Below are 26,589 nucleotides of genomic sequence, written 5' to 3'. Positions count from 1 at the left end.
TGACACTGTTTCCACTGTTTCCCCATCTATTTCCCATGAAGTGTTGGGACCCGATGTCATGATCTTAGTTTTCTGAATGTTGAGCTTTAAGCCAACTTTTTCACTCTCCACTTTCACTTTCATCAAGAGGCTCTTTAGTTCCTCTTCACTTTCTGCCATAAGGGTGGTGTCATCTGCATATCTGAGGTGATTGATATTTCTCCCAGCAATCTTGATTCCAGCTTGTGTTTCTTCCAGTCCAGCATTTCTCATGATGTACTCTGCATTTAAGTTAAATAAACAGGGTGACAATATACAGCCTTGACGAACTCCTTTTCCTATTTGAAACCAGTCTGTTGTTCCATGTCCAGTTCTAACTGTTGCTTCCTGACCTGCATACAAATTTCTCAAGAGGCAGATCAGGTGGTCTGGTATTCCCATCTCTTTCAGAATTTTCCACAGTTTATTGTGATCCACACAGTCAAAGGCTTTGGCATAGTCAGTAAAGCAGAAATAGATGTTTTTCTGGAACTCTCTTGCTTTTTCGATGATCCAGCAGATGTTGGCAATTTGATCTCTGGTTCCTCTGCCTTTTCTAAAACCAGCTTGAACATCTGCAAGTTCACGGTTCACGTATTGCTGAAGCCTGGCTTGGAGAATTTTGAGTATTACTTTACTAGCGTGTGAGATGAGTGCAATTGTGTGGTAGTTTGAGCATTCTTTGGCATTGCCTTTCTTTGGGATTGGAATGAAAACTGACCTTTTCCAGTCCTGTGGCCACGGATATTCCTAAATTATACATTTTCATACCTGCTTTTGATTATCAATTTTAAACAAAGATTAACTTTCTACTTACCAGTCCCCAACTCCCTCCACCATTTCCTCCAAATGTAACACTTTTGTTATATCAGCAGTCAGTGTTCATGTTATTAAACTGTATAATAATTGTTTGCCACTGGGCTCAGGAGTGTATTACATTTTTTAAGTGTTCTAACAAATGTGTAAAAACACCTAGCAATACTTCCCCACAGCACATCAGATAATCAGTTCTGTCTCTCTGTCTCCTGGAGGCCCTCTCCCCAAAGTCTTGAGTCCTCTTGCTCTATTCTGAACCATTTGTTCTATAGGCTTGATGCAAAACCGTCATCTCGGGCCTCCCTTCATTTCTGTGGGAGCCCTGGTTTCCTGGATTCCACGCCTGCCTACTGGTTTTACTCCCTGGCTGTGCTGAGGCACATCCTTTAGCAGTTTCCTAAGAAAGGATACCCAAGAGCTAAATATTTTGAGTCTTTGCAGGCCTAAAATTGCTTTTACTTCATACTTCACTCACAGTGCTCGATATAGAACCCTGAGTTAAAAATCATTTTTCTTTCAGAATTTTGAAGGCATCGCTCCATTTCTTTTGATATCCAGTTTGTTATGATATTATCGAGAAGTCTGAATCCATTTTAATTTTTGTTCTTTTGTTTGGTTTCTTTTCTCTCTGGAAGCTTAGCATCGTCTCTTTATTGCTACGCTGCTGCTGCTGCTAAGTTGCTTCAGTCGTGTCTGACTCTGTGTGACCCCATAGATGGCAGCCCACCAGGATCTTCTGTCCCTGGGATTCTCCAGGCAAGACCACTGGAGTGGGTTGCCATTGCCTTCTCCCTTTATTGCTATAGTGCTTTCAAATTTCCCCATGACCCTTGCTGGTAGTTTTTATTCACTGTGCACAATGGGCAATCAATAGGTTTAAAAAAAAAAAAATATATATATATGTATATAGACACACACACACACACACATATATATATTTCCCAGAAATCTCATGGTATTTCTTCAGTAATTTCATAACCTTCATCTCCTTGGTCTTCTCTTTTTATAATTATTTTAAATTAAATGTTGGAATTGATAATCCAATATTTCTAAATTTTCTCTATTTTTTTTTTCTCATCTTCTTGTCTATTGGTTCTTCTGAAATTTTCTTTATTTTTTCCAGTATGGACTATCACTTTCTTACATTTCCAGAGTTCACTCTTGTTTATCTTGGTATCTAGTTCTCATTTTATGAATGAAATATCTTCTTAGGTTTCTGGGGATATTGTGTGCTCAGTCGTGTCCGACTCTTTGCATCCCCCTAGACTGTAGCCCACTAAGCTCCTCTGTCCATGGAATTTTCCAGGCAAGAGTATTGGAGCAGGTTGCCATTTCCTATTCCAAGGCATCTTCACAACCCAGGGATCAAACCTGAGTCTCTTACACTGGCAGGCAGATTCTTTACCTCTGAGCCACCAGAGAAAGCCAAAGTAGTGGTAGACAAACTTGTTCTGCAAGACTGAAATAGTTAATATTTTAGGCTTGGCAGACCAGATGGTGTCTGTTGCAACTACTTGGCTCTTTTATTATGGCACAAAAGCAGCCACAGATAATTCATGAATAAATGTGTGTGACTGTGTTCCAATAAAACTTTATTTGCAAACACAGGGAGTGGAGTGGAATGGATTTGGCCTGCGTGTTATAGTTAGCAGTCTCTTGCCTATGGGCATCTACATCTGGCTCCTGAGACCAAGGCATGGGAGGAGTCAGGGGTCCCAGAGCTTGTATGCAACTCACTCAGTAATTCTCTTGCTTTCAGCTTGCCCTTTGTGATGTGATGTGTCTGAGTTCTGAGCTAATGGGATTCAATTTCTCCAGAGAATTAAGTGCCCACCTCCTGCGTTTGTCATTAATGGGGAGAGAGGGTCTCTTTGTGGGCTTGGAATCACAGATGCAGAAGCTCCAGAGACTGACTACCTATTCCTCTGGGGTTACCCCCATGCCTCCTTCTTGCGTCCCATGGTCCTGGGTGCCTTCAAGAACCAAAGCCAGATTTTGCTGGGCAAACTGGTTTTGTTATAATTCTCCCACCCCTAACAAAGAGGTCATGATGTTCTTCATTCTGTCCCCATTCAATCTATTTTTTATTAAATTTTGAAACATTTCTCATAAAAATTATAAGAGTATCACCCTTGAACTCACCACCCAATATAAAGAAGCACAACATTACAAACAGAGACAGAAGCCTGTGGTCATGCTCCTTAATTCCATACACTTGTGATCTTGGAAAAATGTGTGGAAATTATTCATTCATTCATTTGTTGAGCTTGTGAGTTTATACTATTTATATTCCCTTACTGACATGTTACTTTTGGGGAGAGAGAGAAGACAAATATTTGTCCACAATATTATTAGTATCTTAAATGAATTTATTATAATTTATGTAATCATTTCCTTTATATTAGACATAGACTTTTTCTTTCTTTTAGTATAGTTCTGGCTACAGTAAAACAGCATTGTTCACATAAGTTTTTCTGTCTTTTAGGTTATTTATTTAGAATTAATATCCATAAGTGGAATTATTGGACCAGCAGGTATAAATCTTTTTATGGTTATCGATCCACAATAAAACTTTCCCGTAAGCATTGCCATCTTGAGTGTCACCAGCTTCCCCTGTAATGGCAGATTCAGAGTCACAATTCCTGCTACTGAATTGCAAAGAGCAGGCGTGGCCAAGTAGCTTGCTTCTGAGAATGTGAAGAAATTCGTTGGCAGCTCCATCTCATTGCTCCTCAAAAACGTGGTCCATGAAGCGAGGGACAGGTATCACTGGGAGCTTGTAAGAAATGCAGAAGCTCAGGTCCCACCCAGACCTACTGAGTCAGAATCTGCATTGGTAATAAGATCACCAGGTGAACGATATGCAAGTTTGGGAAGCACCACATCCCGTTCTTCAATTTTCTGAGAGGCTAAGGATGTTTTATTCATCAAAGGAAGATGAAGGAGCCTGTGACACTTTGAGTTTTAAACACATTGTCTCATGCACGGACTGTAACCCCACGGGGGTGGGAGGAGCAGTGGACCAAATTGAAAAGCTTTGGTTTCTGGTTCTTCGGTGAGCCACTGAACTGGTCTTTGTCCTGGTAGCACAGAAGGTAAAGAATCTGCCTGTGATGGGGGAGACCCAGGTTTGATCCCTGGGTCAGGAAGATCCCCTGGAGAAGGGAATGGCAACCCACTCCAGTATTCTCGTCTGGCGAATTCGGTGGAGAGAGGAGCCTGGTGTGCTATAAGGCAAGTTCACCATATATTACCTAATGGCTTTGATGAGCCCTCAGGACCTTTTGATAAGAGAACAGGAAAGCATTTCAAGAGTCCTCCAGTTACCCCACAACTATAAGATAGATGCTTGCAACCAAGACGGGCAGTTCACGCCCACGGTCCTGTAAATCTCTTGCTGGTGGTACATTTGGTGTGGGCGAGGCTTCATCCATACAAGCCGTCCAGCGTCTCAGGTGAGAATGGACAGGCACGGGGGCTCTAAGTGAGCACTGTGATAGCGGGATCAAGAGGTAAGTTGGTGCTGTGATAGCTCCCAGGGCAGGCATCCCTTTGCCACATGGGCCAATTTCATGCTTCCTGAGGTGAACACATCCAGACAGACAGGGTGACGCACTCCAGCCCCTCAGGGACAGGAGCTCCTGGGTTCGGGACCCTCCCCGACCTGGCCCTATGTACCTCTTTGTCTGGCTGTTCATCTGTATCCTTTAATAAACTGGTAAGTGAAAGTGTTTCCCAGAGTTCTGTGAGACACTGAACAAATTAACCAAACCCAAGGAAGGGGTCGTGGGAACTTCTGTTTATAGCCAAGTCAGACAAAAGTTGTGGGGAACCTAAGGACTTGTTATGACTGGCATCTGAAGCGGGGTGAGTGAAAGTTGCTCAGTTGTGTCCGACTCTTCGCGACCCCTTGGACTCTACAGTCCATGGAATTCTCCAGGCCAGAATACTGGAGTGGGTACCCTTTCCCTTCTCCAGGGGATCTTCCCGACCCAGGGAATGAACTCAGGTCTCCTGCACTGCGGGCGGACTCTTCAACGTCTGAGCCACCAGGGAAGCCCATGGTGGCGTGAGAGTAAAGGGAAAACACAGGGAAAGGAAGACTGTATTTTTTCCCTACACAGCATCCCAAGAATGAAGTATATACATAGTACATAGTATATGTACATATACATATACATATAAGAGGTACATAGTATATGAGGGGGAAGAAGGAGAGATGCTGTCAGGCTCCAAGGAAAATGGGCAGTGAGGGCTGGCTTGCAGCTGTGGGAAGTGATTACTCAAGGGGAGCAAGGGAATGGAATACAAAGCATTCTGGGAGAGTGACCATCATTCTGACTTTAGAAATACAACGCAAATGTGCTGCTGCATTCCCTAGGAGATCAGGGCCTCTTGCGGGAAGGAAAGCCGGAGACAGAATGTGAGAAGGGTGAACAGGAGAGTGAGTTTGCATCCCCTTTGGTACGTGTACTTTCAAAATGATGATGCACAAAGGGGGACCGGGCAGGAAGAGGATCTGAATGGGAAGGGAATGAAAAGCAGAGCAGCACAGCAGACACAGAAGAAAAAAGGTTGCTTCTTATTAATTCATTCATCTCTCTTTCTTCACGTGGGAGAAAATGGGGAGGAAAGACAATATAAAGAAAGAATTCCTTAATTATGGGCCATCCAGAGAAAAGATATGCAACAGAGAAACTCAGGTTGAGGGAAGGGCCATGGAGGTGAATGTGGCCCCTTAGACAGAAGAGCATACGCCAGGCCAGCTATCACGGCCTTTCTAGGTCTTGGTCTGGATACAGGCACCCTGTCTACAGTGTTACCTCTGGTGTTTTCTTTCCTATCACCTAACATGATGAACGAGAAGCAAGGACTCTGCGGCATCTGGAATCACATAAAAGCACTGTTGTAATGACCTCTTCGGTCCCCAGTTTTTCCTCCCTGAAACTGTCATTAGACAGTAAGTTCACAGACTTCTATCACCTCAGCAGGTTTTTAATAGACCCTTAGGATCTGCAGTCCCTTGCTCATTATCTCATTTCATGAATTACACTTCATGATCATAGAGGGGTCAGGAAGCAGAGGAGGAGCCTGCTATAATTTCAGGGGGCAGCAGTGATCTCGGACATGGGCAGGCAAGGTGATGGTAAAAAATCAACTCAGCAGTTGGCTGTGATGCACACATGGCTCCCAAGGATCAGGTAAGGATAAGCTAAGTGCAGGAGCAGATAAAAAATCACACAACACTATTTCTCCATGTGGGACAGCTTTGCATGATCCGGGCAGTGACTGGCCAGAGCTCAGTGCCACTAAAGGTGGAGAAACATAGCAAAATATAGAGACTTTCCAACAATTTGGAACTGAAATGTATAGATTTTTGCATTCTCAAAGTTGGTTTGCCTAGTGCTATAAAGCTGGGCTGAATAAAAGGTGGATCCCCTTGAGCACTCTTGCAAAGAAGAGCAAGACCTCATCTATTTGGCAATTTCGCCTCTTGAGGAAACACAGATAAATGACCAAAAGGGCCTCAGAGCAGAGTCTACAATGAAATAACATATGCCCCAAGGCTCAGTGCCTGTTATTAAGAAGAGCACACCTCATGAAGACTCTTTTCCTCTTGCTCTTGGATGGAGACTGAAGAACTTGATTATTTGATTTTCTGGTGCGGTAGATCTGTTTTAAAAATGGAGTGTATTTCCCCAGTCCTTGAATCTGATCTGGGCCTGTGACTTGCTTTTGTTAATAAAAGGCAGCAGAAGTGTCAGAATGCCAGTTTCAAGCCTCAAGGAACTCTGCACGTTTCTGCTCTCTTGCTTGCAATCCTTCTGTCTCCAGGCGAACAAGGTCAAACCAGCCTGCTGGAGGATGGGAGACCATGCAAAGCTCTGCCCAATGGTCCCAGCCGAGGTCATCCTAAACCAGCTGAACCAAACACGTGAGAGATCCCAGGCAAGATCAGTAGAGCAGCCAACCGAATCCACAGAGGCGCACAGACGTGAGGGTGGTCCAGCAGACATAGACATATGTACACAGACATGTGAGCACACAGACTGGCAGGGAGTCATGCGAGCAATAGCAAATGCCACTTGTTTGAAGACACTATGCTTTCAGGTGGTCTGTTACTCAGCAATAGCTAACTGATACACCTGGCCTGCTACATATTGGAAATGGGAATCGTTTAGAGAGGAAGAAGGGCTACTGGAGACAAGCCATGCTGACAGAAATAAGAAAACAAGGCAGCAACTAAAAAGCAAAAACAGAGACTCAAAGAACATACTGGTCTGGGGCCCTGATGGCTCAGACAGTAAAGAATCTGCCTGCAATGCAGGAGACCCACGTTGGATCCCCAGGTCAGGAAGATCCCCTGGAGAAGGGAATGGCAAGCCACTCCAGTATTCTTGCCTGGAGAATTCCATGGACAGACGAGCCTGGCGGGCTACAGTTCGTGGGGTCACAGAGTCAGACATGACTGAACGACCCGCACTTTTGCTTTACTAGGGGAAAGGGAAACCTTTTGGTAAGACCTTGATCACTGACAGAATTTTAAAGCACAGTATATGAACAATGACCCTGAGTTATCCAGAAAACTTAACTGAAAGGCAGTATTCTTTCTTTAAGAAAGCAAGGGCATTTTTAAGCAATATTCTCATTCAAAATAGTTAAAATGAAAAGCTCAAGGTGTTAAGCATTATTTGTCTGGAAAATTCATTTGTGTGTGCAGGGACCATACTTTCTAAAGCCAAAACTGGGTGACATTTCAGATGGGCTTTGGTACCGCTTCCAGGAAATGCAGTTTGGTGGCCATGATGTAGGCATTTTAGGACATTTGACCACTCACGGGGACAATGAGATAGAAGAGGTGAAATCAAGATGACCCAGAAAATCTGCACAGAAGAGCCAACCTCCTTCCTCAAAGGTTTCAGGTTCATGATACCAGAGGAGACAGCCCAGGGAGACCCACAGACTGGAGGCTGCAGGGCCAGCCTTCGGCAGCCTGCAGGACTCAATGTGCTGGAGAGTGGAAATGAAAGAGGTGGGAAGAACTGCCATCTGCAGGGCCAGCCTCTTTCCTTGGCCTGTCCTCTGTCCCTCTGGACACCACACAGCAGGTTCATGCCATTTTATGTACTTGAATTCTGCTCCTTTCCAAAGCATCACACTGGAAAATAATAATTGTTCATATTCGCTGCAAGTGTTGTAAGTGCCGAGGACTAGATCAAGCTCTCGCAGAGGATTAACTCATGAACCCTGTTAGTTACGTACCACTGCTGTCTCCCCTTTCAAGAGGTGAACCGAGGCACAGAGAGGCGAAGCAACCTGCCCAAGATCACACAGTTGGACAATGGCAGAGGCGGAATCCAAACCTAGATGGCTGGCTCCACATCCATCCCCTGCACTGTGGTTCTGCTCATTTACTTTGCAAAGGTTCCTTTTTCTCTTCCCAGCTGCGTCGGCTGCATCCTTTGACTCAATCTTGACTTCTGCCTTTTTCAGAACTGGACTTTTATGATCACCAGCCCTCCTGCCCTCTCCCCAGTTTCAGTTCTCAGAGAACTAAGGGGAAAACCACACGTGCCTGTTCTCGGCGGGCTGCGGTCCTTTGCCCTGTGGCTTCTGGCTAATGACCACGATCGCCTGGAGTGGGTCCAGGGAAGCCAGGTCTGCCCACCTGTGATAGCTCAGCTGCTACCTCTGGCGAGCAGCGCAGTTGCACCCAAGGCCAGCTGCCAGCACCACCTCCCTATTCTCACCCCCCACTGAGCCACTGACAGACCAAGGCTCCAGGCTGCTTTATCTCCTGCTAACACCCGTCTCCTCTCCCTCCTCCTCTCTATCTGGGGGTTTCCTGTGGCTCTAATGAAAAACCCTTGTGTCACATTGAAAAGTTGCCAGTTACTGCTGCTGGGAATAAAATGCAGTCTCTGTGGGGCGGAGACTCGTGAAAGCTTCAGGCTGGGGAGTGAGGAGGGCAGGGTCGGAATGAATAATCTCTTCGGGTGTGAGCAGGCTCTCAAGCATAATTAGATGGTACCAGGTGAGGCCTGTAAACAAACAATGCACCGCTCAGGCTCCCCGCCCCCGCCAGGGCTGTCTCCTTTCCTGCCATGCACACCCACCCAGCTGGCCACCCTTGTGCTGACGGGGTTGGGATCTTTCCCTCCACCCCAAAGATGAGACCAGGCTGGGTGTCCCTTCTGATGTGAGCTCTCAGGTCTCTGTGCGTGGTGGGTAGTAGCTTCCCCAAATCCTCAGAGACCTGGTCAGTCCACCATGGGGTATTCAAAACACAGTTTCCCTGGTCTACTCTGAATCACTGAGTCTAATTCCTAGCACGATGGCTTAAGACTCTCCAGTCTTAACCCCATCCCCGACCTGGATGATCAGGCACAAAACCACTGACCCTAGCAAGCAGACCAAGGGAAAGACACACCCACATACATGCTCTCCCAGGTCTGCAAACTTTAGAGTGTCCTTCCACGGCTAGCTCTGATCCTAGGACAGCCAGGACAGACATTACTGTCCCCCATTCACGGACAAAGAAGCTTGCAGTTCCTCATAGGCTACGACACCAGGGGAGCCCAGGTCCTCCCAGCTGTTTCACTCACAAGCACTCTGCTGGGACGAAGACAACCACAGTGAGGTTTGAAAAGCAACCTCAGAGCCTGGTACTCCGAAAGCCCCACATTATGATAGTGGGGTGAGGAGGCTCCCCAGCCTGCCAGGCTAAAACTGTGACCCCTAGAACACTTGTCTAATGTGAGGTGAGCTCCAGCCATGGCAACCTTCTCAAGCATGTGCATTAGGGGAAAATAGGAATATCAGGAATTCTCAGTGGGGTCGATTTTGCCCCCTCCTGGGACATTTGATGGTGTGTGAGAACAATTTTTGTTGTCATAAACTGTGAGGTGGGGTTTTGGCATCTAGCGGGTGGATGTCAAGGGCTTCCTAGGTGGTGCAGAGGTAAAGAATCTGCCTGCCAGTGCAGGAGACGTGGGTTCGATCCCTGGCTCCGGAAGATCCCCTGGAGAAGGAAATGGCAACCCACTCCAGTATTCTTGCCTGGGAAATCCCATGGACAGAGAAGCCTGGCAGGTGACAGTCCATGGGGTTGCAAAGAGTAGGAAATGACTGAGTCACAGCACACATACGTGGGTAGAGGTCAAGGATGCTGCAAAACGTCATGTACAGGACAGCCTCCTGCCACCAACAAGTATTTGGTCCAGAATGTCAATTGTGACACTACTGAGAAGTCCCGGGATAGATACGAGATGCCATCAAAGAGATGAGCCCATATCCAAGGATGTCCTTGGCCACTTAAGGGCAAAGTGTGAATCCCAGTTTGGCGTTTGTGTATGGAGTTTTCTTTGGCTTGATTTTTTTTGCTGTTATTTATCTAGAAAGGAGATGTGGATGAACCCAGGGGCCAGCAGAGAAAAGGCTTACAGGTTGAACACACAGCCAGCCCTCTGTGTCAGGTGGGCTTAAAGGACCCACTTTACTGATGACCAATAAATACTAAGACCCAGCTCAAGCCCTTGAGCCTTCAGATACTGGTCACCACTTTAACAGTAGCATATGGATGAATAAACCTCTGGTTTGGGGTTACCTGCTCAGATTTATTCCATATAGACTCTCCAGGTGGTCTCCCCTCTTTAAAAAAGTTCAAAAACAGACTGTTTCATTGACAAAATCAAGTCTCCCATGAGTTAACAGAGTGGAACTGAGTGGTGCAGACTGTAGCACTAAGGCTCCTGCGGAAGCCAGGCTGCAGGTGCCAAATATTTTCTTTCCAGCTGATTCGATGCAGTTGGGCGGTTGATGGTGTGTGGAGGCGGAACGCCTCCTGATGGTCCAGTCCCCCCTGTATGCGCAGCCAGGACCTCAAAGGGCACACATAATTCTTTCCCCCTATAAAGTGAATCTGGGCGTTTTACAGCTGAAAAGGGAGCGATTCCATTTGAATTAATCAAGAGGCTGAAGGTAAATGTGCATTATGTAGCTTTTAAGGTTCTTCATTGATTGACAAGGTCTCTCAGCCACCCTCCTGAAAAGCTTTAGCAACAGAACATTTTTTAGCATCACTCAAGGGAGATCTGCTATCTTAGCTATACTCAAACAGGCCTGTGGTGTTTCCACCCATCAGTGTAAGAAATGACTGTGGTCTGCCTCCTGATACACACTCGTCAGCCATAACCCTGGCACATTTCTCCTTTGTTGAGTTAGAAAAAAATAATAACAGTAAGGGGAAACATACCTTTCAGCCACTTTGGACATTTTTAAACAATGTCTGTCAATCTGTGCATTCAAAAATGTTATCTGAGGAAAGACAGGACAGAAGCGTTAAGACTAAACTGGAATATTTTCACCCTTTCACCCCAGGAACCCAAATCCTGTATTTCTACCAACAGCCAAACACATCCTCTGGACAGACTTCTCCAGGCCTCTAAGTTTCACTCCAGCAACTACTTTCCTCTTTTGGAAATTCTTACCACACTCAAGAAATACATTTTACTGTTTAGCCTACATCACATATTCTCCTGTACTGTGTTATGGCTTAAGGCTTGATTCCCGGAAGTGATTGCTAACTTAAAGACAGTCTATATTCTACAAAGCTTAGAAGCAGCATGGAGGTAACCCACCACCCTAACTATTTGGTTTGACTATTCTCCAGTGATCTCCTACCCAACTTTCACACCTACATCACACCTGTGTGCTTGGTGTACCTACCTGGAATCATTGAGTAGCTATTTTCCATAATCTATTTCCCTTTCCCCACACAATAATAAACTTGTCAAGGTCAGGCACCTCACAGTTTATGCCTTTGGGAGCCCCCTAGAAGCCAGTAAAGCATAATGTAAAAAGTAGCCCCTCAAGTCACCAGTGAACGCCTGGAAAGGAGTAATGTAATTAGTCAGCTACTGTCTGTTGACTTGGGTTGACCAGTTAACTCCTCATCATGGAGGCTGATAACATGGAACCAAATAATGGTGCAATGGCTTTGGGAGTAGGGCTTGCTCTATTTGTCAGCTTTCCTTCTGAATCAGAGCAGTGAAGCTGGTGGTCCTGAGCTGGTTTACTCTGAAAGTGCATTACAATTTTAAGGACCCTGTGACATGAGTGCTCCCTGCCCACCCCACCCTACCCCCCACCCCCCAGCTCCTACAGCATCTTGTAGAAAACCCTACTACAGCAGTCAGCCCATGGTGTTATGGTAACTCATTATGTCCTTTTCTACTGACTCTTGAGCCTCCATGAATTATTCACACACAGTGCTCGAAGGTTCAAGTCACCCACAGCTGCTTCTACTGTGCTTTCCGGGAACTTAAAGCTCCCTGTGAACATTCAAAAGGTTTTCAAACTGGCCATGTTTCCCTTTGCGAGTGCAGCAACCAATTCACTCACTTGTTTCCGGATGTCTTCTTTTGTAGTTTTCCTGATTGGCTGACTGGGGATGTGCACCGGGCTTTGCGACTGGGATTCTTCAGTCACACCGTACACAGACTAGAGAAGAAACAAGACCATTGAATCAAGCACCCTCAAGAGCTGAAGGAGGCCCAAAGGGTCAGCTACTTTGAGCACTCATCTGATGCTTCTGGGCTCCTCTGTGACATCCTGACAATAAGTCATCGGCCTCTGCTTGAATTTCTCCAATGATGGGAACTCTGGCTCTTGAGACAACTGGTCCCATCTTTGGGTTATCACTGCTAGAAAATCCTTCCTTTCATTGATGGTCTCCTTGCATAACAGTGCTTCTCCAAATATGGTCCATAGACTATCTGCAAAAAATTATCTTGGGTACTTGGTAAAGATGCACATTGCCAAACTCTAGCCCAGACTCACTGAACCAGAATCTTTGTGGGTGGAGCTGGGGAGCCTGCACTTTTATCAAATGCTCAAGGTGATTCTGAGACACAAGAAGGTTCAAGAACAGCTAAACATTATGCACAAAGAGATCCCCTCTAGACTTTCTTTCGGTTATGCCTCTCTGGTACAAACTTGAGATGGGAGGGTTTCATATTTGTTCCTTTTCTTCTGACCAGTTTTCTGGACTCAGTTTTCCCACATAATCACAGGTATGGCTACTTTTAATCTGTTCCTTTTGTTAGAAACACATTAAAGACACTCTTTGTTCTGGGAAAGAAAAATAACCCTGAAGGGTACAGTTTATAGTTGAAATCTATAATATCATGGAAGGCTCAGATAATGTGCACATGGGCTCCATGAAATTCTGGAATATTAGAATTAGGGGGTCTTTAAAGATAAAATGAGGACATTTTAAGACTAACGTAAAAATATGAAGATGTTGAATCTGTCATCTGTTTATTCTGGCCTTCCATTACCCTGGTATTGTGAAATGACAGCAACACACTCGCATACTTTCCTGACTGCAATGATAATAACAAAGATTCTTTTATGTAAGATTTTAAAAAAGAATAATACAGTGGGTACCAATAACTCAATGAGAACAAAATATATAAGTAAAATGAAGGAGTTGATACATACATCATGACACATATATAGATGAGAGAGAATCACTGCCTTTTCCAGTGCAGTGAAACACAAATGGCCACAGGATCATTCATGGCTGGATGAGTTGGTGGTTTGACTTGGGGGGAGATCTAACTATACTAAGACTTTCACTTGTGTCAAAGTATCAAGCCAGGCCCTGTGGGATCTCATTACTTATGGTTCCTTATGTGTCCTTTCCTCTCCACTGCCTCCCCAGAGTCAAGAGCTACTTTGGACCTCTGTACCCTTGAGACTGCTATGGAAATCCTTGGGAAGCCCCTGGTCTGGTGCCCCCTCCTGGTGTTCCTGAACCATCCTGAACTTCCCACCATCGCCTGGTGGCTTGCTTCATGCCTACCAGGCTGTGGGCTAGGGATTTCCCTGATAGCTCAGTTGGTAAAGAATCTGCCTGCAATGCAAGAGACCCCAGTTCAATTTCTGGGTCAGGAAGATCTGCTGGGGAAGGGACAGGCTACCCACTCCAGTATTCTTGGGCTTCCCTTGTGGCTCAGCTGGTAAAGATCCACCTGCAATGCAGGAGACCTGGGTTTGATCCCTGGGTTGGGAAGATCCCTTGGAGAAGGGAAAGGTTACCCATTCCAGTATTCTGGCCTGGAGAATTCCATGGACTGTATAGTCCATGGGGTCCCAAAGAGTCAGACATGACTAAGCGACTTTCACTTTCACTTGTAGGACTTGCCACTGTATTTCTGCAGCCAAGCCCACACCTGCCACTCCATAAACACTTGTAGAATGAATGAAATGGTTTCCAAGGATGAAACAGGGAGAACTACAAATAGCAAATTGTTATTTGAACAGTATTCAAAATGGAAGGGCAATTCCCATCAAGAATTTTAATTCAGCTAAACTAGCGAACCTTTTTAACCTTTTGTGGGTTCTTCAAACGTCGACATTTTCTGATATCCATTTCTGTTGTGTTCACACAGCCTGGCTGAGAAAAAAAATCATATAAATTACTAAGTGACAATCATACCTTCCAAGTTGGCTCAAGTGACACCCTCAGAACCAGTCTTTGTCTTTCCTGTTACACATAATACATGATTACCTCCATTTTGCCATTGACAATTTGTTTTTACAAAGGTGTTTCCATCTGTAATATGTGTTCCTCCACAGAGTTCTCACATGAAATAAAATAACATAGCTCATATTATCTAAGGATGATATGTAGATGGTACAGTGTACAGTTTATACGAGTAAACTCATTATTCAAAGCAGTGGATGGCTTCAATTAGAGCCGTTGTTATTTCACACACCTAGCCACCTAAGGGCTTCCCAGGTGGCACTAGTGGTAAAGAATCCGCCTGCCAATTCAGGAAATGCAAGAGACGCCGGTTTGATCCCTGTATTGGGAAGATCCCCTGGAGTAGAAATGACAACCCATCCCAGTATTCTTGCCTGGAAAATTCCATGGGCAGAGGAGCCTGGCAGGCTATGGTTTTGCTTCTAATCAGACTTGAGGAAGGCTGACATAATTTATTCATCTTAGTTTCATTTCATGAGGAAAATGCAAAATTTGTTTTAATAACATGAAATTGGAAATGCATCAGATCTCATTATTCATGGATTTTGTATTTGTGAATCTGCCTACTTGCTGAAATCTACTTATAATTCCCACACTGATGCTCGTGGTGACTTCATGGTCACTGGTGCATATGCACAGAGCAGCAAAAATGTTGAGCTGCCTGACCTGCATGTTCCCTGGGAGGCGCCTTCTTGTTTCCTCTCCTGCCGTAAACAAGTGTCCCTTTCATGGTCTACTTAGCACTGTGTTTTACACATTTTTGTGTTTTTTGTTGGTGATTTGGCTGTTTAACATGGCCCCGAAGCCCAGTGCTGATGTGCTGTCTCATGTTCCTAAGGGCACGAAGGCTTGGGGTTTGCTTTATGGAGAAAAGAGGTGTGTAAGATATGTGCCATCCAGGCGTGCACTGTGAGTTCAAAGTCAGTGATCAACAATATACATTAAATAAGGTGGCTTTAAGCTGAAACACACTTTAAACTAGGTTCTGTATTGATTGGTTGATGAAAATGTGACTGGAGGCTTGCAAGAAACTAACCCTGTATTTCTCCCAGGATAATGACTCAGAATCCATTAATTCAGTGCTTTCAATGACTAGTGACTGTGAGTAACATCAATCGGTTGCATTTGAAAGAGAATACACTAGAAGTTGGAATTGAATAACATTAGAAATGGAAAAGCTTATTTTAGGACTGTAAACTTTGGGGCCCAAAGTTCCCTGGGTGGAATTCCCACAGCTCCACCATTTGCAATTCCATATTTCGTGAATGAATCATTTTTAAAAGGTGGAACTGATATACATACCAGAAGATCTACTGAGATGATCCAAGTGAATGGCAAAAGCAATTTCACAAAGCTTAGCAATTTTCTTAAGAGTGAGATGCCTCGTGGCTAAAGACAGTCTTTTCTTTTAAGTGAAGGAAGAGAGAAAATTGAAAAATAGAGAACCAAGCAGAGCTTTCTCACCACTGGCCTGTGGACATCCCAAAAGGCTCGTTCTTGACTGTCCAAAATTTTCCTTTCTGTTTTATCCTTTTTCCGATCAATCCTGGAAGAGTGAAAAAAGGGAAATCAGAGGCTTTTTACTCTGTTTTTCCTTTCTGATGCACGTGCCAGCTCTAGGTCCCATTTTTAGGAGCTTAGTGTACATAGGGCTCTTGGCACCTGTGTGGCTCCTGCTCTCTGCAGAGCTGTATGATATGGGTGCATAGTTCCCTCAAGGAACCCTCAAGAAGCCCACACATGGTAAGAGAGCGTGTTTTCAGCTAGAGTGCAAATTACTGATTACGTATAATGAATAGGGTGAGCCTATCCAGTGTTCAGGAATGCAGCTGTCCTTTTGAATTATTAAGATTTGGATTATTAAGAACTGCATTAGTTGTTGTCATCCTCCCCCGTCCCCCACCTTATCAAAGGACACTGCATATTCAAGTTATGAGAAGGAATATAACCATAGGCTTGTAATCTTTCATCCTCAAATCCGAAAGTTTGCTTTAGCTTCAGAATCAGTAGAAATGTCTTCAAAATGCTGCAGTTATGTGTTTTAAAATAGTACTTCTCTGGTGGCTCAGATAGTAAAGAATCTGCCTGCAATGCAGGAGACCTGGTTTTAATCCCTGGGTCGGGAAGATCCCCTGGAGAAGGAGATGGCAACCCACCCCAGTACTCTTGCCTGGAAAATTCTGTGGACAGAGGAGCCTGGCGCAGGCTACAGTCCATGCGGTCGCAAAGAGTCAGACATGACTGAGTGACGAACACACTTTTCACATGTTTTAAAAGTTACTTAAACCATCTGGTTCTCTAAAAGCAAAGTAATAGCCCTGGTGTATGACAAGATCCAGAAGGCAAATATCACTGGCCTCAGCTGGGGGAGGCACAAATTGCAAGACAGACAGATTTTTCATGTTGTGATCAGGAGCATAGGTAAGAGCCTTAAAAAGCAGCCTGCATTACTCCATGTTATCTAAGTAGAAAGTAACTTCAATTAATTGCTGTGTAACTCCTGGTTCTTGGCTCTCTTGGGAGTACTTTAGTTTACTAGACTAAAATAAAGTCATAATAACCCTGTGATTTTTGTGATAATTGCTGTGTACTTAAACTGCCCAGAATTATAATGTAATCACAGAGTTAATCAAAACAGGGAATCGAGAAATACCATATATATACAAAGGGGTATTTCTCCCTCCTTTTATAACGTGCGATGATGCTGTGTGGTCCTGAAAGTGTAAATCAGACCTTCTCTTCCCAGTGGTTCCTGAGTGCACTGGCTCAATTCTTCCTCCTTCTCACCCCTCCCCAACCCGCCTGCCTTCTCCTTCCTCCGGGGCTGTGGGGAGCACTGAGGTCAGGGTGCGTGCACGTGGAATCATGGGTAGGGGGCAGAGGTTGCAGGGGGAGGGGAGGAGGGGTACAGTTCATGGGACCCAAGGACCTCACGTCGTTTCCAGCTGCAAGCAGACTGCTCATCAGCCTGAGCACAGCCCTGGGGGTGGGCTGCAACACTGCCCAGAGTGTGGGGAGGGGCCCTTTGAAGACCCACGGGGGCTCCTCAGGTGCAAGTGGTGCCCAGAGAAAAGATACTCACCTCCTCCCAGTTCAGCATCCTTTCCCCACCCCCTCCTCTGTCCCATTTCTTCTATCATCACTTGCAGCTAAATCAGAGCCTGCTGCCGAAAAGGACAAGAGACGACCCCACCTGAGCAAGCCCGTTTCCCAGAATCAAAAGGATCTGGTTGATGACCATGTTTCTGGGCTGGGGGACATTCACTGTCCACTTCTGTTTCCTTACAGAGAAAGGCATTTCCATTACACTCCCTGGGAGGGAAGAATATGGAAAAAACACTCTGACTTTCTCCTCCTCTCATCTCTTCTTGATTTAACTTATTGGCACATTTGAAAAAAGAAATAGAGAAAGCTGAGGTTGGTCCATCTGGGCCCAGTCTGGGTCAGTCTGTTCTCAGGACAGCTGTTCTCTGCAGGCAGTAAACTTACAGGCTTGACTCTGCCCTCGGATCGGGGGGTGTTACTACAGATACCCAGGTCTGCCCTGGATGGGACACTGTAATTCTAGGGCAATGATTTGTGGTCATAGATCCAAAATCATGTCCCATCACTAGTTTTATGAGTAGCAGTCTGACATCTTGGACTCCAAATGTCTGACTTCTGTGCCTTGTTTTTGATTGGTTCTGAACCCTTCCCCTTAGGAGAGATGGAGGAGGTGCCGCTTGTTGGCTTTCCTAAAACTCCAGTATGTTTTCCTAGAAAGATGAAATTTCCAGACCAACAAATAAAGTGGGTCTAGTGTTTTTCAGCTTCCAAGCACAGAAGATTTGGAAATCTCCTTGGGAATTAGGTACAGCTTCTTAGAACCAGAGTTACACATTTGGGAGGGACCCCATTACCTGCTGGAACACACACTTTGGAGATTATTTCAGGGTGTCGTGGGTGATAGAAATGCAACTTATCCATCCTGACCTTGATTTCTGCCCAGTTGTTGTCATGAGAGAGACAGTGACCAACCACGGCTGGATGGAAGGAAACCTCACTCTCATACCACCTCTAAATTCCAGAGATTCTTTTTCTCTTTGCAAGGGGTCCTGTGAAGTTCACCTACTTGACTTGTGCTTCTGCTTGCATAAAGATGAATTCCCACTTCCTTGCAAAGGCCCTCTGGAGTCTTGCTAAGTTTTCCTAAAGAGAAATGAAAATCAACAAGAAGGCATTAATCATCGTGAGTTTGCACATCGATACTTATTACAAGGCAGCCATCTATTTTGGTTACTTGCAACAAAACAGCAGGGCCCTACTTTAAATCCACCGGACATGAACCCAGTTTGACATTGCACCAGACCCTGTTGTACAGAGAACTATTAATATTCATTTACACGTCCATTAAGGCTGAAGTCTGTGTGGTTCCCCGATTCTTCTTTTCTTGTGTGTTTTACAGGAACATGACTCACACAGCATTTATAAAGGCCACTGAAGACAGGGAGACTGGATGTGATTGTTCAAACACGCTGGGTTTAGGGAAGGAACGAGAGGGGTCTTTGCAACTGACTGCAAGACCAAGAATGGAATTCTCAAGATTTGTCTTCTAGCAATCAGGGGGCTAGAAGGTGGCAGAAAAGGAGAACCCAGAGGGCCTTGCATTAATCACTTTGAAAGTCCAGATTCAAAACTGGGAAAGAAGGGAGTGCCCAGGTTTGTGATGTTCATGAAAGGAAAACGCAAAAACCATAGGAAAGAAAAGGCATTCTGGGTCACCTTTAGAGGGAGAGGGAAGAAGCCTTTTGGCAAAGTCTGTTGCTCAACCTAGTGGCACAATAGGACAGTGAGGCGGGGTGTCTGACAGGTCCCTTAATGACTCGCCTAATTCTGATGGAATGCAAGGCAAGAGCCCACATTATGCTGTGTGTTTTCATAGAGCTCATGCCAAAACTAATTGATTACCCTCATTAGTGGATTATTAATATAAAAGGAGCTTTGGTTGAAGACCAATGCATGTAAACTCAGTTATTACCAAGGCTTGCTGTGTAAACATTTCAAAAAACCAACCATTTGATTCTCCCTGATAGCTCAGTTGGTAAAAAATCTGCCTGCAATGCAGGAGACCCTGGTTCATTCCCTGGGTTAGGAAGATCCCCTGGAGAAGGGATAGGCTACCCACTCCAGTATTCTTAGGCTTCCCTTGTGGCTCAGGTGGTAAAGAATCTGCCTGCAATGCAGGAGACCTGGGTTCAAGACCTGGGTTCGATCCCTGGGTTGGGAAGATCCCCTGAAGAAGGGATAGGCTACCCACTCCAGTTCTGTGGCCTGGAGAATTCCATGGACTGACTGTATAGCCATGGGGTCATAAAGAGTTGGATGCGACTGAGCAACTTTCACTTTTTTTTCCACTTTTGTTTTTTTCACTGTTCACAAGAAGCAAAGCTGGTAAAGCCTGAATGTCAGTCAACTGGGAAGCAGTTACCTAAATCATGATACAGTCATACCATGGAATACTAGACAGCTATTAAAAATGAGACTGTAGATTATTATTGCTGCTATAGGAAAAGTCTTAACATCCTTACAGTATATGACTGGAGAAAGAAGCAGCTTACACAATAAATGTTTACAGTGTGATCTAAGTTTATTATAAAAAAATGTATGTATAGAAAAAAGGACTGCAGGATTCTTTCTCTGCTTTCTTTGTTGTTTGAATTTTTGTTTTTACAAAGATACTATGCCATCAGGAAAAAATAATGAAATTATATAATATACATAAAAATAATATAATTACTGAATTGTGAAAACAAAATTTTTTTTAGTTTCTAACCACTTTTAGACAGAACTTCAATGTGAAAGAACATCTTAATGCCATATTCTTTACCAATACCAAAGCAGAATGTTGTAGGGCAAGAGAATAGAAAACAGAGTTAAGTATGTTAGAAGTTGGTGCTGTCGTGTTTCTATTCAGGAGCTTTTTTAAAAACACGGGAACTACTGGGAGGGGAGACACAGGATGGAGGGGCCACGTGCTTCTGCACTCTGGGTTGTTCCTGTAGGTCATGTTCGGGAAGGGATGTAGTCATGTCCAAGTTAAAGCACTTGGTGCTTGACACCCAAAGAGCCAGGCAGTGGTCTTCTGGGAGAGGGGTGGTTGCTGGCACATGAAGGGAGATAGGGGGGTGGGACTGGGTGCCTAGGACGCTCAGAGGCATAAAACTACCAGGCTGGGGACGCTTGGGGAGATCATAAAGTCCCAACCCACTTATGTTTCTTGGCTCCCATGGATAAGCCAACTTTAGCCAGGGCCCAAGGCTTCTGGTGAACTTCTGCTCTGCATCCTGCACTACTGTCTCCCTGCCAGCCCACAGGTCCTGTGATGCCAGTGGGACCACAGAGTGGAGGGAGGTGCCCTCATGCACCCATAGAACCCATGTGCTCTGAGGGCAGGCACGTGCCCCGTGGGCTGCAGAGAAGGGAGTGGTGGCTCAGTGGATGGGTGGACTTGGGTGCTGGTACCCATGAGTGACAAGGTCTGGTGAGCAGGGCCTCACTCTTGCTTCGGAAGACTGAGGCCATGAGAGTGGGAGGGACATGGGGAGACGGGTGAATCTGAAGGAGCTGTTCATGCTGGAGTATCCAGGGGTGAGGAGTCTTCACTGCCCCTGATGTTCCCCGTCTCCTGGCTGTCAGCCCTTCAGTCATTTCATGGCTCCACAATGCCTCCCCTGGAGGGCCTGTGAAAAGCCAGCCAATATTCTAGGTTTTCTGTGACCTGTACAAACAGTGGTTTTGGGGAAAAGATCTTGCAATCCCAGATTTTAAATACTTAAAACGTTATCTGTGACTCTTCCAAGTTCGCTGTGCTTTGGCTCTATTAAATGGGGGTGGATATGAGCGCGGTGGGGTCTCCAGTTTCTGCAAGCAATCATGCCTTGTGAAAGAAGGAGGAGGAAAGTTGGGAGTATATATCTCCATCTGACATCCGTCTTGTCTTCTGGATTGGATTTGGTCCTAAGATTTTGCATCTACTGCCAAGTCCTGGTGAATTGGGTCTGAAGATGCAATTTTTAAAAATTATCATATATTAAGCTAAAAAAAAAGATCATATAGTAAATTTGTTTTTCTTCTTTTGGTATATAGTAATATAAATTTTAACACATGTATATGCATGGTTAACCACCACCACAATCAGGATACAGAATGGTTCCATCATTGCCCCCCACCCCACAAATTCCTTCATGCCATCTCTTTATATCTGCATGTATCCTGGCAGCCACTGATCTGTTTTCCCTCATGACAGCTTTTTCACATAACTGGAACATCACAGTTGGCAATCTTTTGAGACTGACTTCTTTCACTCAACATAATGTCTTTGATACTCATCCAAGTGGTTGGATTAATAATCCATTCCTTTTCAGGGTAGAATAGTATTCTGTTCCAAGGCTGTAGAGTAGTTCATTTAACCATTCATCTGTAAAAGTGCATTTGGATTGTTTTCATCTTTGAGGTATCACACATAAAGCTACCATGGACATTAGTGTACAGGTTTTTGTGTGGCTGTAAGTTCTGATTTCTCTGGGGGTATGTATGTAGTTATGTTAAAGTGGGATTACTTGGTTGTATATGGTACGTGTGCGTTGAACTTGATGAGAAACTGCCAAACCATTTTTCAGAGTGGCCACACCCTTTTGCATTCCCACCAGCAATATAGGAGAATTCCAGTTGCCCACCACATCCTTACCAGCACCTGAACTATCAGTACTTTTAATTTTAGCCATTCTGATGTGTAGTGGCATCTCATCATGGATTTAGTACGTACTTCTCTAATGGCTGTTGAACATCTTTCCATATGCTTCTTTGTCATACTTAAGCCCTCTTTGGTGAAGTGTTTGTTCTAGTCCTTTGCCAATTTTTAGGCTGAGTTGTTTTTTTATTGCTGAGATTTGAGAGTCCTTTATATAAAGATATGATTATATTGTGATGGTAAGAAGAGCTGAGAACAAAAAAAGGGAAATAGAAGAGACTTCCTTTCCACTGTCTGAAGGAGTTGGGGGAAGAAAAAGGGAAAAATGCAAGCTGAGTCAGAGCTGAAGGTAGTTTATACTCTCCTCCTACACCGTACCTGGAAAATAATCATACTTACTGCTTCATAATCTGCCAGTTCCAGCCTTGCTTTATTCTGCATTGTCCTCTTACAGAGGTAGATGGCTGAAGGAAGAGAAATTACAGCACATGTAAGACTAGCAGTATGGTGGAATCATAATCCACCCACTCATTTGTTCATCCACTCATCCAGCCAGCCAGCCCTCACTATATGCCCAGCACTGTGTGGTGAAGAATATGTTTTTCTGTGGATGCATGCCATCTGACCTCTAGGAATATTTCTATAGGTCAGGATAGGATGAGGACCCCCCCCATCCGATCCTGACAACCTCCCTTCATCCTCCTCACTCTGCTTCATGCCAAACATCCTCCATCAGTGCGACCTTTCATAAATATGACCATGTTACCTTACTGCCTAAATTTCCTGCATTGACACCTTAGAGACCTCAGAAGAAAGGTCAGGCTTCTAAAGGCGGCATGTTTGTTTCTTCAAGATCTAGTCTCTGCTTGTCTTGTCAACCTCTTCCCTCCCTCATTCAGGCATGTTGCTCTTGTTGCTCAGTCATGTCTGACTCTTTGTGACTGCATGGACTGTAGCACACTGGGCTTCCCTGTCCTCCATTATTTCCTGGATTTTGCTCAAACTCATGTCCAATGCATCAGTGATGTTATCCAACCATCTCATCCTCTGTTGCCCTCTTCGCCTCCTGCACTCAATCTTTCCCAGCATCAGGGTCTTTTCCAATGAGTCAGCTCTTTGCATTAGGCGACTAAAGTATTAGCACTTCAGCTGCAGCATCAGTCCTTCCAATGGGTATTCAGGCATGTGAGGCTACCAAACCCTTTCGGTTCCACTTCTCTGTGTATGTGTCCACTGCCTGGAGACCTTTTCCTCTGCCGTCTTATTTCCCTCCATCTGGAAACCATCTACCACTTTGAAGATCCAGCCTGGTGTTCCTGATCGCATCTATCCATCCTCAACCATTGGACCTAATTCAATTGTGCAGTACTTGTGAGTTTACCAGCTGTCCCTGCTCCAGGCTGAAGGCTTTCCTAGGGCAGAGGCTGTGTCCTACTCAGCATGGACCCCTGCACCAAGCTCCAGGGCCTGCCAGGTCGAGCGAGTGGACAGTGGGAAGGGAAGACAATTTAGGTGTCTCTTCCCAAGCTCAGGAAGGGCTATTGGCCTACAATTGTCAGGATATTCTTCCTCCAACATGGCCTTCATCACTTCCTCTCCTGCCTCCGCTTCTTCAGTATCTCCTTCCCTCTCCAGTGCCAAGTAGAATGACCCAGGGGAGACAATAGACAAATGGTATGAATGAGTAATAGGATGACTAGGAGAGAAGGTCAGAGAGGACCAGGACTGATCTGCTGTTTGACAACCTAATTATATCAGGAACTCTAGTCAACTCCTTGCTGGGTTAACCAACCTGCTCACGTGGTCTGAAAATTTTCCTGATGCAGACTACAATATGCTGGAGCCTTCTGGCAGAAATCTCCTCTGTATGCCCACATTTCTCACATCATTCGAGTTTGCGAGTGAGGGTCAGTTGTGTTTGTTCTCGAATCTGCTTATGTCAGGCATACCTGTTATTCTAATAACGTACATTCACTAAATGTTACACACACTGATGAAATTAATGTGAAAAGAGAGAGTACAGTTGTTTCTACGAAGACCTAGCTGAATGGTTTGGAACAACTTGATAAAGGAGAGTCAGCTAAGACAATTGCTGATAACTTTGGTATGGGTAAGATAATTGAAAAAAAAAACCATGAAAAAAAGAATAAAAATATGAAAGAGGTCAACATACAGTTGCTTTAAAAGTATTTTTTAAATTCTTGATGTACTTTAAGGAGGTCAAAACTGGGTGGTTTATTTCAAGTGTGGTTTATTTAAGAAAGAAACTCAAATTATGGGGACCGAAAATCAAAGAGAATCTTTGGTCCTACCTCAAAAGGCTCTTGAATGAATATTCCTTGGTATATTCTCCATTCATTTGAAGTGGTTAAGGTATGCATGTATCACTTTTTCATGATTCTCTCCTAACCAACTTTTCCAGTGAAACAAACAGCCACAGCTCTGCTCTGTGTCAGATAAGGGGTGTCTGCTGTGTTAAAAGGTACCTCCTTTGGTCTCTTGGGTCACCAACTGGGCGGCCTGTGGAACTGGAGGCAACTTGTAGCAGGAAGCTGTCACCCGCCCCTGGTCTCAGTGGTCCTTAAGCAGTATAACTGGAGCTGCTTTGGCAGCACTGCCTTGGACGGGGTTATTTTTTTAATTTATTTTTGCCTGCGTTGGTCTTTGTTGCAGCACGTGGGCTTTCTCCAGCTGAGGCGAGTGGGGGCGACTCTCTAGTTGTAGTGTGCGGGCCTCCCACTGCAGAGGCTTCTCTTGTTGTGGAGCACGGGCTCTACAGCACGTGGGCTCAGTAGTTGTGGTGCGTGGGCTTTGGTGCCCAAGGTATGTGGGATCTTCCCAGACCAGGGATCAAACCTGTGTCCCCTGTATTGGCAGGCGGATTCTTATCCACTGTACCACCAGGGAGGTCCCTCACAGTATTTCGTATTGGCAAAATTAGAAACTCCGGAAAGTCTAACCCAGATTTGGTCTTTATTTAAGTGGGATCATCCCAAGAAATTTCCAGCCCATCTGGGTCAAAAGGGATCAGCTAAGTTGAGAAGTAAAGTACCATGCGCAGAAGGCAAAGGTACCTCTCCTGATGAGCATGAGTTATATGGTGGCACGCTGGTGGGCCCCTTCCTGTGCAGTGAATGTCATGCATTGGGTGGTCTGTCCACCCCACTGGGGAGGCAGCAAGCAGCAGTTGAGGGGCCCTCCCTGGGGCTTGTGTGCTTCCTCAGTGGCTCAGCAGTGTTCCCTCTGATACCCAACCCATCAAGTGACCACTGGCAACAAAAGCCAAGTCCTCTTACAGGGCATCCGGGGACTTGCTTTAAGCTCAGATGCTGGCTTTTTTTTATGGATATGTGATTTCTCATTGGAAAAATACTTGTCTATTTTGCCCTCATGCCAGCATATCACTTGGATACCCACTGCCATCTCAAGCTCACTGGCATCCCACCAGGACAAAAACAGAATGCAATAAAAAATTTTTACAGTCAATAGATTCATGTACTACATGTGCAATTAAACATTGAAAAAACATTGAACCTATCATATTTCAATGTCCTTAAAAATTGACTCCCTTTCCAAACTTTCTGTCTCTACTCAGTTCAGTTTAGTCGCTCAGTCATGTCTGACTCTTGGCAACCCCATGGACTGCAGCACACCAGGCTTCCCTGTCCATCACCAACTCCCGAAGCTTGCTCAAACTCATGTCCATTGAGTCCATGATGCCATCCAACCATCTCATTCTCTGTCATCCCCTTCTCCCACCTTCAATCTTTCCCAGCATCAGGGTCTTTTTCAATGAGTCAGTTCTTTGCATCAGATAGACAGACTAGTGGAGTTTCAGCTTCAGCATCAGTCCTGCCAACAAATATTCAGGACTGATTTCCTTTAGGATGGACTGGTTGGATCTCCTTGCAGTCCAAGGGACTCTCAAGAGTCTTTTCCAACACCACAGTTCAAAAGCATCAATTCTTCAGCTTCATCAATTCTTCAGCTTTCTAGCTTTGACTAGACGGACCTTTGTTAGCAAAGTAATATCTCTGCTTTATAATATAATGTCTAGGTTGGTCTCTACTAGTCTGTCTACTACTGACATCATAATATATCTCAATCTCCTAAACTAAGGTACATACAAATCATTTATTTCTCTATTTCCCCCATACCTTCTAATTACTTTTTAGAACAATGGAATTTTAGCATTGGAAGTAACCTTGGCGACCATCAAGTATGGATCCCTCACTAATAGATGGAAAAATAAAGGCTCAGAGAGTTGAAGTGCTTTACTCATGGACTAGTTAGTTGTAGAGGTGGAATTAGAATTGAGGTCTAGTTTTCCTCTATGACATTCACTGCTCCGTGTACTTATTCACTGACTCATTCATTCTCCCATTTAAAAATCTGAGTGCCTCAATGTATATATGTGGAATCTAGAAAAATGGTATGGATGAACCTATTTTCAGGGTGGGTAAAGAGACAAAAA

General features: G+C 44.8%; 1 protein-coding gene across 10 annotated transcripts in view; it reads right to left on the bottom strand.

Annotated features, from left to right (window-relative positions):
- Window positions 1-26,589, bottom strand: part of RGS6 (regulator of G protein signaling 6) — a 609,909-nt gene that overhangs the window by 67,223 nt on the left and 516,097 nt on the right. For all 10 annotated transcript variants that reach the window (XM_027552323.1, XM_027552324.1, XM_027552322.1 and 7 more), the window contains 6 exons: window positions 22,515-22,579; window positions 18,498-18,574; window positions 15,851-15,932; window positions 14,222-14,296; window positions 12,238-12,336; window positions 11,090-11,151 (listed from right to left, as the gene is read on the bottom strand). In XM_027552323.1, the coding sequence (XP_027408124.1) occupies window positions 11,090-11,151; window positions 12,238-12,336; window positions 14,222-14,296; window positions 15,851-15,932; window positions 18,498-18,574; window positions 22,515-22,579 (460 nt within the window). The remainder of the gene's footprint in view (window positions 1-11,089; window positions 11,152-12,237; window positions 12,337-14,221; window positions 14,297-15,850; window positions 15,933-18,497; window positions 18,575-22,514; window positions 22,580-26,589) is intronic.

Source organism: Bos indicus x Bos taurus, chromosome 10 (genome assembly GCF_003369695.1).
Source record: "Bos indicus x Bos taurus breed Angus x Brahman F1 hybrid chromosome 10, Bos_hybrid_MaternalHap_v2.0, whole genome shotgun sequence".
Classification (NCBI taxonomy): domain Eukaryota; kingdom Metazoa; phylum Chordata; class Mammalia; order Artiodactyla; family Bovidae; genus Bos; species Bos indicus x Bos taurus.
Note: the sequence above shows the minus strand (reverse complement) of the source record. Positions and strands in the feature narration are given on the sequence as shown.